Source organism: Neolamprologus brichardi, chromosome 3 (genome assembly GCF_056152115.1).
Source record: "Neolamprologus brichardi isolate AB-2024 chromosome 3, ASM5615211v1, whole genome shotgun sequence".
NCBI lineage: Eukaryota > Metazoa > Chordata > Actinopteri > Cichliformes > Cichlidae > Neolamprologus > Neolamprologus brichardi.
The window spans coordinates 28,639,039-28,651,214 of record NC_142106.1 but is presented as its reverse complement, the minus strand read 5'-3'; the positions used below and the strand labels follow the sequence as shown (position 1 = coordinate 28,651,214).

Sequence of the window (12,176 nt, the reverse complement as noted above, 5' to 3'; positions counted from 1 at the left end):
GATCTTCCATCTGGATATGCAGAGATCATAAGGTGTGGGAGCAGCAGCAGCATATCTGGTACAGAGCGGAGCAGGCATCAGTAACAACAGACATGACACTGATGAAGTCAAACACAGCATGAGGAGGAGGAATTGGGGTAGAGGTGGGCTGCAGCTTGCAGAGGCAGCTGCAACTCCAGGCAGGCTAAAGCAAGTCAAACATTGCATTATGTATGAGATTTGTCAGTGTTAGGTGCCTGACCACTTTTTCCTTCAAGCCGATGATATTTATTTGCTAATATATTAATATTGGTCTGCAATGGTTAATAAATGACATTTTAAAAAGTGAAGAAGAAATCGGCGAAAGAGCCTACAAATGTGTTATGAGTGTTTGTGTCGCAGTTTTTCCACCAGTTCAATTCAATTTTATTTATATAACAGTTGCCAGAAGATGTTCTAAGGTAAAGAACAAGCACTTGGCAACAGTAAGAAGGAAAAACTCCTTTTTCTCAGGAAGAAACCTCTGGCAGAAGCAGGATCAGAGAGGGGCAGCCATCTGCTCCACCCAGAAGCCGATCTGGAGCTTTTGGGAATGCCAAAAAAGGAACAAGCAGCTGATTCGAGCAGAACCGCCTCATTGTTTTCTTTGCCTGATAATTTTTTTTATATATTAGCTATTTACCAATATAGAGGGTACGTGCTTTTAGGAGTATTGATTTTGCATAGTTTGTCCACTAGATGGCACTGTGCAACTTTCCCGTTAGCAGCACATGTTTGAAACACCAAAAACACAACAAGCTGCTGATGTGAGCAGAGTCGGAAGCTTTTCTTCTGTGCGATGGTAGCTATTTTTAAATGTATCAGTATCGGTATTATAAAGACAAATAAGATTTCAAAATTTTAAGAAAAGGCTGATGTTTCATAGTGTGTCCACCAGGGGGCACTCTGCATGTTTCTACTAAAACAGGGTTTTAATATTAAATATTGAGCTACAAATAACACATGTCAGGGAAATCTGTTTAAGTTTAGTGTATATGAAAGAAAACGATATTAGCCGATGTATCAGAATATCAGATTTTTAAGTCATCGGATATTGGCAACGTTATCTGTCTTAAAAATCCTATGTGAGTCGGGGTCTAGTAAACCTAGAAGCTTCTCAGCTGATGTGGTTTTCCACTGAGATCAGTTGTCATCATCTGATCTCAATCCAGACTGAGTTTAACCTGAACTATGAAGCTGAATCGTTCTTATTTCCTAGTCCTGAGAGCTGCAACAAGGACGTGGCAAGTGGGAGGAAAGACTGTGTTCTCCCACTGGGAATAAACAAAAACCGAAAGACTTATCAAAAGTCCAAAAACACTAACATCCCTGCGCCCTACACCACTGTACTCTGACACAGCTGTAATATTCAGTGGTAGTCGTGACAAATGTTTGACTCACACACACACACACACACCTCTCATCTCTCTGCATTCTGAACGAGGGGAAAGATTACAGCAGCACAAACACTTGCGCTGAGCTACTTCAAAATTGCGCTGCAACACCTCTCCAAGTAAAAATGATTTAAGTACAGCTGTGTGCGTGTTTGGGTGGGTGTAGATGTGGGTGTTCATAAAGTGTGTGAAGCATCACTTATATCATGACCCACTCATTTCTAGAGGTTTAAAAATAAGAATCCACTGTATGTCAGTGGCCGCTTGTAAAATTCCAGACCTTTTAAATTCATTGTCCGCACGCTTGCGGCTGACAAATCGTTTGCTTTTGCCTTGTTTGTTGCTCTTTTGTGCTTTTGCATAGCTAGCATTGACAATTATGTAATTTCTTTTTCGCCTATTATGAGTGTCTGTGTGCCTTTGACTTCCAACAGCATCTCAAAGTCGCAACCCTGTAATTGACATGAACAAAAAAGTCACTTTTTTCTCTTTTTTTTTATTACAAAAGATGTGATTCAGCTGGCCAATTAGAGCAAAGATCCAGCAGAACGAAGCATCCATGTGAAGAATATGTCACCATGCAAGGCACTGTAATAATAATGCTTCTTTGTCCTTCGCAGTTGAATAGAGAATAAAGCTTTTCAGTCTTTGTAGTCAAAGTGTCTCGCAACTCCAAACAGAAAATTAGAGTAGGTGCAGGAGGGAGGGTTTGAGACTTTGTAATACGACGACCGTTTAATTTGTAACTCCTAGTTTTTGTGCTAGTGATGAGCAGAATCAACCGAGTGTTACTCCTCTGAGCGAGTGGGGAGAAAAATTGAATCTGTAAAAGTGAGAATATTTCACTTTGTTAGTGTTTTATGGATTCTCAGATATAATGATGCTTATTTATTTTTATATCTGTTTTCAAGATAATTAATGAACCAATTCAATCAAGATTGGAACCTGGCAAAGAGACAGGATTTTAAAGCTCAGGCCTGAATTTCCTCTTAAGATTGAAATGAAGATGGTATCTTTTGCTGAGGGTTGGTCCTGGGCCTAAGGCCAATATAAGTGTGTCCTAACACGTGTGTTTGTGTGTGTTTTCAGATCCCTGTGACGGAGCGCGGCGAGCTGGTGCGGCAGGGTGAGCTGACGGTGAGCGGGGGAACTCGGAGGAAGCGGGCGGGCGTGAGGAACGTTTTCCTTTATCAACACGTTGTAATCTTCACTAAACACAAGAATCCCAGCCCGGCACGCACCGCCTACAGTTACAAACACAGCATCAAGGTGAACAGCTCTCACACACACACTTCTCCTTCACACCATCTCCGGCACTTTGTCTTATCTGTAAAATCTGCTTTCTGTCTAGATTCTGTTGAAAGCAAACTAAATTTGAGGTTTCTAAAGTTTTTTTTGGGCGCTGCTTTATCTCCCCCCCTCTTTCCTCTATAAACTCTTTTTAACTCTGTATTTTTCTTTTGAATCACAACATCACCTGATGGAGATGTGCAAGCACAGATGACCAGTGCATACCGATGGGGCATGAAACCTTCTTTTACCTCTCGTATTCCTTGCACAAAGCCAATGTGACTTCCAGATGTGCTCATGTGAAAACAGAGCAGGCAAATCTCTGGTGAATTCCCGGTCACGTGTCCTGCCTTTCCCCTCACCTAAACCAAATGAAGCATTTCCAGCAGTGGGATTGTGTCAGAAGCAGACTTCCTGTCATAGAGTTTGTGTGTGAATTTAACACTTCTCCATGCAGACGAATGAGATGGGTCTGACTCAGAGCGTCGGCGAGGAGGGAGTGAAGTTCGAGGTGTGGGTCCGACAGGCCCCGAGGACCAGAGACTGCATCACCCTGCAAGCACGCGACAGGGAAGACCGAGAGGCCTGGACTCACGACATAGCCCATCTGCTGTGGACACATGCCATCAACAATACAGGTAAAGACCTTTAACTTGATAAGCAACAGCTCAGTATTCCTTCAGCAGCTTAGGAACAATGTATATTTTAACAGTGCTGTTACAAAAACTGAGAAAATTTTCCTTTTTCCTAATTTTCATTTTTTTTGTTTGCTGTTTTGCACCGTTTCAGATCATCAAACAGTTTTTAATAATCAACAAAGATAAGCTGAGTAGATGTAATATGTATTTTTTGAATGATGATTTTATTTCTTAAGGGGGGGAAAAGCTGTCAAAATCTATCTTGGCCCTGTTGTGCAAAAATAATTGCCCTCCTTTGTTAAGTCTTGAATTAACTGTATTTAATCACATTTCTTAGAAAGCTGAGTTCAGTTTCAAAAACCACAGCAGGGCCTGATGAATCAAGAAATGACTTCAATAGAAGTGTAGCAGGCTAAAAGGTCTCAAAAAGCAACACGTCATGTCCTGATCGAAAAGATATGGCTGATAAACAAAGTCATTGATTATGTCAGTCTGGAAACTGTTACAAAGCATTTTGAAGGTTTTGGAACTCTATGAACCACGATATGAGCCATTATTCACAAATGGTATAGCAAAGTAACTCCAACATCACATCAAAAACTCATCCAGGAGGTCACAAAAGACCCCAGAAGAACATTAAAGAACTACAGGCTTCACTTGCCTCAGATAAGGTCAGAGTTCTTGATTCGACAATAAGAAAGAGACTGAATGAAAATGGCGTCCATGGGAGAGTTCAAGGAGAAAACCACAGCAGACCAAGAAGAACACAGAAAACATTTTGATGATTCCCAAAACTGTTGGGAAAATATTCCGTGAACTGACGAGACAGAATTGTAACTTTTTCGAGGCTTGAGTCCCGTTACATCTGCAAAAAACTAACACAGCGATTCCTAAAAACCCCATCATACCAGCAGTCAGACATGGTGGAGGTAGTGTGATGGTCGGGGCTGCTTTGCTGCTTCAGGACGACTTGTTGTAACTGATGGAACCATGAATTCTGCTCTCTACCAGAAAATCCTGAACAAGAACGTGTGACCATCTAAGCTCAAGTAATTTTTTGGAGTGATTAAGGTCATGTCGAAGCATTTCAAACTGTCTGTTAATGCTCAAAAGTCCTCCAATGTATCTGTATTACAACAATCCTGCAAAGAAGAGGTGCCAAAGCTCCTCCACAGTGATGTGAAAGTCTCGCTGCCAGTTATGACGAAGACTTGAATGCAGTTCTCGATACCAAGGGTGGAACAACCAGTTATTAGGTTTAGGGGGCACTTACTTTGCCACACAGGGTCGTATAGGTTTGGATAACTTTTTTCTCCTTAATCAATGAAATCATTATTAAAACTTGCATTTTTCATTTACTCTGGTTATCTTTGTCCAACTTCAAACATAGTTTGATGCTCTGAAAACATGTAAGTGAGACAAACGGCACTGTTGATCTCTAGGTCTCCTGTATTTAAGCAGACTATAACACTGTTCAAATCTCCTTTCATTTTCTGGACACTTGGTTAAAATCCTTCAGACTGAGCTTGTACACATAACAAAGGTGATGACTATCTGGTGGCGGATGTTTAAGTAGAGATCGTGTAAAAATATCCACTCTGGCCCAGTTTGTTGTTTTGATTTTTCCAAAAAACAAGGAAGTATCGGCCGTGAATGAAGGCGTTCTACCTTCCTTTATCCATAAAGCCTTCCGCCTCAGCATTGCTTCCTGCCATCGGCTTAGATTGCAGTATCACGCTGAATAAGTTGCTCGGCACGTTTTTAGGCGTGGTTACTTTTTGTTCAGATGGCATTGTTCTAACAAACACAATATTCTGAGCTAATAATAAAATAAAACTGGTAATATTCTACGAGCTTGCAATAGATGAGGTAAACATGAAGTTATTTTTGTGCCTTTGCTCTCACAGAGTTGTGTTTGAAGGAGTCACTGTGCATGGGAGTTTCCAGTAGGCTTCTGTTGGATGCAACAGGAACTCCAGGCTCAGAGTTGGACTCCATCTACAGTCTCAGCGACAGAAGTAAGTTTAAAAAGGAACAAACCTGTAGATGTTGTGGCGCCTTGGACTTAACAAAAAAAGGTGCATGTAGAATTGGGAATGATAATGTAATATGATCTCATATTTTGATTTCCCGGCTGTGTTAAATCGTTGTTGTGGAAACTGAGCTTATCTGGAGCGTTAAAAAGTGAGCATGTGATCTGGCGGAGGACGTTCTGTTTGAGTTAGGTGCACTCCTTAGTTTGAGGCACGCTGTTCCACATCTCGGCTCGCAGATAAAGGAAGCTGAAACCATTTTTCAGTACAACCTGTGTCCTCGGGAATTCGCCCAGTTTTATGTGACCAGATTGGATTACTGGATTGTTTAAATTTGCTCTCCGAGCTGAAAGTGATGTGGCCCTGAGATTACAGATAGGAAAGAAAACGGGTCCTGGGTGTATCTCCCCATGTGACAAGGTAATAATATGGTACACACTTTATTTTTTTCTTATTTTCTTTCTTTTTCTTTTTTTTTTCTTTCCAATCGTGCACCCCTGGGCTTCTCTATGAATTTTTGATATTTGTCTCACACTGAGAAATTTTGAAGAGCTGTGACATGCCTGCGGAGAATATACGGCGCAGTCGAAAAGCTCAACTGTGGAAACACGTTTTACTTGTGCCATGATCAAATCCCATCACAGCCCTCACTGCTGTGTGTCTGCCTTAAACTGTTTTCAAAGCGGTGACACAAACTGTCTCACTTCCATAAACAAAATGTGCAGCCTGGCGCTCTCATGGGTGCGTTATTGAAACTGCTAGGCTAGGTTCATGTAGCCAATTTGTCCTGATCACTAACTGAGCTGGGCAAAATTCCAACATTATCCTTTAATGATCTGGATTTCAAGTGATTGTGCGGCTGAGGCCTAGTAACAAAACAACAAGTTATAAATACAAGTCCCAGATTCAGTTTTTCCTTCAGGTAAAAGTTCCACTTAGAGTGTTAAAAAGTAAAGAATTTAATAAGAAACATTTTGTCATTGTACTTTTTTTGTTAATTAAAGGGATCCTTTACAGGGAAGAACTATTTCCAAAGGAGCCCTCTTGTAATCCTATCCCACTTTGAGAACAAGTTAAAACTACCTGCGAATTAATCAGCACTACAATAATGCATCCAGTTTTCAGCAATACTGTGATATTATCATATATACTCACTGAACATTTCATTAGGTACTACACTGTTTAGTTACACATAAATATCTAATCGGCTGATCAGATGGTAGCAGCTCAATGTATTTAGGCGTGTAGACGTGGTCAAGACAACCTGCTGAAGGTCAAAATGAGCATCAGAATGAGGAGGAAAGGTGACTTTGAACATAGCATGGTTGTTGGTGCCAGACAGGCTGCTCTGAGTGTTTCAGAAACTGCTGATTTTTCCATACAGTCATCTCTAGGGTTTACAGAAAATGGTCCAAAAAAGAGAGAATATACATTGAGCAGCAGTTCTCTGGGTGAAAGTTCTTTGTTGATGTCAAAGGTCAGAGAAGAATGGCCAGACTCCTTTGAGCTGATAGGAAGGCAGCAGTAACTGAAAAAACAAACAAACACTCATTACAATAGAGGCAGAAGAGCATCTGTGAATGCAAAACACATCAAACCTTGAAGCAGATGGGCTACAACAGTAGAAGACCACACCAGGTGCCACTCCTGTCTGCACAACAGAAGATTATAAAAATGTTGCCTGCTGTCCGAGTCTCCGTTTCTGTATTCAGATGGTAGGGTCAGAGTTTGGCTTAAACAACATGAAAGCATGTCAACGTTTCAACGCTGTGGAGCATGATTTGTCGCCACACTTTGAGCCTCTTGGTGCCAACTGAGCATCATTTATACTCCACAGCCCACCTGAGTATTGTCGCTGTCCATGTCCATCCCTTTATGACAGCGTGCCATCTTCCTGCTTGTAGGGCCAATATGAACTCTCTCCACATGTTTATTGGTCTGCAAGACTGTGTAAAAGTTACCTGGATTAATTTCAGAAAACTTGCCGGAGAGGTAGAACACAAGCAGAGGAAGAACTCCAGTGGATTTTAATCGGTCTTTAAAAAAGCTGTTCGGTGTTTAAGCAGTAAGAGAAGTGTGCATGGAGGACAAAGCCTTAGAGACAATGGATACATATGGGGTGGTTAGTAACAGGTTCACAGCATGCTGCTGAATGAACAACGCAATCTGATACTAGTAATTGTATCACATGTCAAACTGGATTTTTTTAAAAAGGGTGCAGGCACATAGTTCCATAAAACAATAAAAAATAAATAAAATCACAGTACCTAATCTAAAGTACAGTCCTTTAGATTCCAGGGCAATCATTCAGCCTCCAACAGCCGTTGTTGTCTCAGAGCCAAAGTGATTTCTCATTCATGGCCCAGTGTAATGCACATACTGCTCACCAGGTGTCTCATTGAGTGCAGCAGTTCAGAATTTCAATGCATGAATTGTCCTGTGGGACAGAACACAGCGTTAGAAATTCATTGAACAGGATGGGAAAAATGCCATCTCACTCTGACTCCTCTCTCTTTGTTTCTGGCGTACGTGCGCTCCATCTCTTTTTTCCTTTCAGGAAAGCGTTATAACACGAGCGCCGTTAAACCGCGAACGTGCACAAGGTTAAAAACGCAGCTGTTCCATGCATGTGCATTTTACTCAGAACGCAGGAAGGCGTTATTATTTGTGCTTCCACCGGCAAAATGTGATTGTTTTAACTGTGTCTGGCACAGGCCTCTGTCACACAGCCCCACTCTCTCTGCCTGTCCCCTTCAGTCCACAGTAGCTGTTCAGACACTTCTTCTGTCGGGAGTCAGAAGGAGGGGGGATCTCCAGCGTCTGGGAGGGACCCCAGGAGAAGCTCTGGATCAACAAGCTGCTCACAGGTGGGCTAAAAATAAGTATACACGTGTAACAAGCCCAAAAGATAACATGTGATTGCCGAGGTGAATAAAAGCTGTTTTTATATCCTGTAATTACTCAACACTTCACCAGTGTTTTAATATAGACATGAAGTGAGAAATGTGCTTTTCTGCTCGCTGGAAACGAAAGCGTCTTTTTTGATGTTCTTAGGTTTTCTAGAACCTTTTTAGGAAGGGGAGCTTTGCTGAAAAAGTCCCTTTTTAAAAGCCCAGGCTTTAGTTTGCAGAGCTAAATATGGTTGTAGGCAACCCTTCTAAACTCTTACAAACATGACTTTGTCATTAGTATCAAGATGTTAGCCATGAACGCCCACAGAGTTCTGTTTCTCTTTGCCTTATTTCCTTTAATCTGTGGGCTACTGCCGGCTGAAGACATACAAATTACTCCAGAGCAGGGATGCAACGATACCAATTTTTTCAAACCGATACGATACCGATACTTGGATCTGAGTACTTGCCGATACAGAGTACAAAAACCGATACTTCTACCACACACACACACACACACACAAATGCAATGAATTGGAAGACAGGTTTTATTTTATTCTCTGCCGATAAAAAAATAATCTTAATAAAAATGACCACAAAAAAATTTCAAGTGAAAAATAAGCACTTCTGTTAAATTATTGCGGAGTCTCCACATTGTAATTTAACAAAATATCACTGAACTATTGGCACTGTCCCGAGCTTCTGTTTATTTATTATATTTCATATCGCAGCTCAAGTATGCTGAGAAGACGGTGCAATCCTATGTTTTCCACGACCGGCATTGGCTGGTCATCCAGAGAAATAAAATGAGTCAGAGCCTCTGTTATTTTAACTGCCCGTGGATTTTCTCTTGACATTTTTCTTCGCTTTTCCAAAACCTGAGTTAAAGTTGGCTGTTCCGGTCCACATTTTGTTTAGCCTAGCTACAGCAGCCTCCAGTTTCTCTTTTTTATCTGGAGCCGCCAGTCTCACTCGCCTAACCCTGTGCCTGTTTAGCGCGGGATGTCCCCCTAGTGGCCAATCTAAAAAACTACAACAGAAATTACAAGCCACCCTCTGATTAATGAAATAAGTTGGTATCGGTTCATGGTATCGGTTAACTTTTACGAGTATGAGTACACACACATTTTACAGTATCGGCCCAGATACCCGATACCAGTATCGGTATCGGTACATCCCTACTCCAGAGCAAACGTTTTTATTTCTAAGCATTTTTTAAATTATTTAGCGAAGAGCTGTTTTTAAAGGACACTATAGAAGAAGAGACTGTATTCAAAAGATGAACGTAGCCAGCAGATTTGCCTTCTTTCTAATGGTAAGCATGGACGACTCCTGGTAGCTGAAATAACTCTGACTGTGGAAGAACATGAGAAAATGACCCATCTTATCATTTGTTTAATGACCTTATGTCAACATTATTCTGATGGGTTTGTGGCCTGAATGGCTAGTTTCCGGTCTTATTTAATAAACCATGATGTTCATTATCTAAATTAGTTCTAGATTATAAGATGATAAACCAGAGTATGGCTTCTTGTGATTGACAGGTCACTAAACTACTCTTTGCTTGTGACACCTGATTTTGTTTTTTTACGTTTTGCTAAGTGCTTTAAAACATTAGTCTACAAACATTGATTTTGCAACAATCTTGAGCCACTTTACTTTACATCTCTTTACTTTACTTCCCATTTTCTCGACTATCTTGTAACTTTTAAAGTGATCTTGAAGCCGGACACTGACCTATGACTTATTCGAGCGTTTAAAAAAAAAAAAAGGCACCTAATCAGTTTTGTGTCTACACATAACACATAAATAAGCAATGAGCCAATTTTAAATCTTTTGGGACCTTTTACTGGTGGCCTGTTACAAAAAAAAATTCCAATTTCTTTAGTCGAATCTATGAAAAATGCCAGGGATATAGAATCTTTGCACCAACAAGGTGATTCCCACAGAGCTATTAGCTGAAACTCTGACATATCTCACCATGTTTTTGTGCAGCATGTGCTTAGAAATTTGAAGTAACTGGACAAGTCGAAGATGAAAGACAAAAAGACCTATAAACTATCTATAATAGATGAATAGTAAAGTTATTTGAAAGTCATGTGCACTAAAGACCTGACACAGCACCTGAGAGATGCATCTGGGCTCAATGAAGCCTCACAGAAATGTCAAAATACACAAGAACTGGACTGGAAATCAGTCCAGTTCTTGCGTAAATGTATGAGGGGGACGCTCGATCGTGGCTTGAGGCCACATTCCAGCGATTGGTGACAAAATAGATGGAATTATGAACACAGCAAAGTACCATCAGATTTTGATCTGCCATGCAATGTCATCTGAACAACATCTGACTGGTAACAGCTTCACTTTTCAGCATGACAGTGATCCCAAACACACTTCCAATGCCTTCCAAAACCTCGATAGTGCATCACTGTGTATTTTTCTACCAGCCATGACAGAGCTCAGACCTCAACATTACTGAAGCAGTGTGGGATTAAAGACTGACAGAGAATGAAACGAAACACAGCCAACATCTGAATAAAAGCTTTGAATGTCTGCAGAACTATTCCTGAAGACTACTTAAAGAAACGACAAGAAAGCTGTCTAAGAGTGCTCAGACTGTGCTAAAGACTAAAGGTGGTCGTACCAAATTTTGGCTTTCAAGCTCATTAGATTCCATAAACCCTTACATGCTGCATTTCCATGCACAATAACACGTTTCAGTAAATCATTTTCAATTCAATCAATTTCATGGTTCAAGACTTTTGCACAGCACTATGTACTTTGAATCATTTGTATGTAACATAGTGGTGATATGGTGAAGAAAGTCATTCATTCACACTGAGCTGATCTGTGTTAAAAAGGCATCCTTTAAACCAGTCAAAGCATTTCTGTATGTTTGTAAAGTGAAAACTCTGCATGAATCTGGCTGTAAGCAAACAGCAATACCTGCCTGCCATTTCCATGGTAGAGTTTAAATGAATTTGCTCAGTGTGCACACACACAAACACACACACATTCTCACAATCTCCTTATCTAGCAAACAGAATATGACAGATTAGCAAACAGACAGCGCTGGGAACAGATTGACAGACAGACGGACACACGCAGCCCAAACAGATAGGGCAAACACGCAGACAGCGATATGCACATATTCAACAACAGAGGGAGGATTTGCCGCGTGCGCACGGGTGCACGCACATTTTTGGTGTGTACGCACACTTAAGCGCCGAATGTAAAAATGCGACTGTTTCTTCCTCCTCAGAGCCAGTCTCCCTCTACAGCTGTGTGACTGTCATCTCAATAAGCGTAAGTTTACTCTGTTTATCACACGTTTCTTTTTTTTTTTCTGCACTCTGCCGCTTTACATTCGCTGCTCATGTCGCTGCATTCCCACGCTGATCGCATTTATTTTACTCATTCCTTATTCTGGGGATTTCTGCACATGTCACTATTAATATTTTCTTCTTCTTTTGTTTCTTCTTCTCTTTCTGTCGCTTCAACCAGAAACTGGACATCAGATTTTTTATTTTTTTGAAGTTTTTAAACATGTCTGTTTCACCTCTGGGCAAGCCAAACTGGACTTTGAAGAGGAAGAAGACAAAATGAGAGAGAGAGCCCTCCTCATCTCCCCCCCCCCCCCCCCCCCCCACCCTTATGAACTTCTCCCACATGCTTTCTCTCCTTCCCCTTTCCCCGTTCGTCTCTTTAAAATAAATAAAGTGCCAGCAGATTAAGCGGCGCAGCACAGCACTGCTTTTCTCCACTTTTAAAACCTCCCAGCTCTGATATGACCCCCCACCAAAGAAAATCTGCATCCAAAAAGGATCAAAACTGTCCTGTTTAAATCATGACAAGCACCAGCGGGACTCTCTGCGCTCCGCCATTTTGGATCTGCCAGTCTCAGTTGCTGGC

At 41.1% G+C, this 12,176-nt stretch overlaps 1 protein-coding gene across 1 annotated transcript in view; it reads left to right on the top strand.

The window, feature by feature from the left end:
• The window catches only part of arhgef40 (Rho guanine nucleotide exchange factor 40), a 45,294-nt gene extending 33,406 nt beyond the window's left edge, over positions 1-11,888 (top strand). Inside the window, exons 22-27 of the mRNA XM_087835857.1 lie at positions 2,502-2,681; positions 3,160-3,340; positions 5,248-5,358; positions 8,131-8,240; positions 11,527-11,570; positions 11,769-11,888. Of these exons, the coding sequence (XP_087691983.1) occupies positions 2,502-2,681; positions 3,160-3,340; positions 5,248-5,358; positions 8,131-8,240; positions 11,527-11,553 (609 nt within the window). The 3' untranslated portion in view covers positions 11,554-11,570; positions 11,769-11,888. The remainder of the gene's footprint in view (positions 1-2,501; positions 2,682-3,159; positions 3,341-5,247; positions 5,359-8,130; positions 8,241-11,526; positions 11,571-11,768) is intronic.
• Positions 11,889-12,176: the final 288 nt, after the last annotated feature.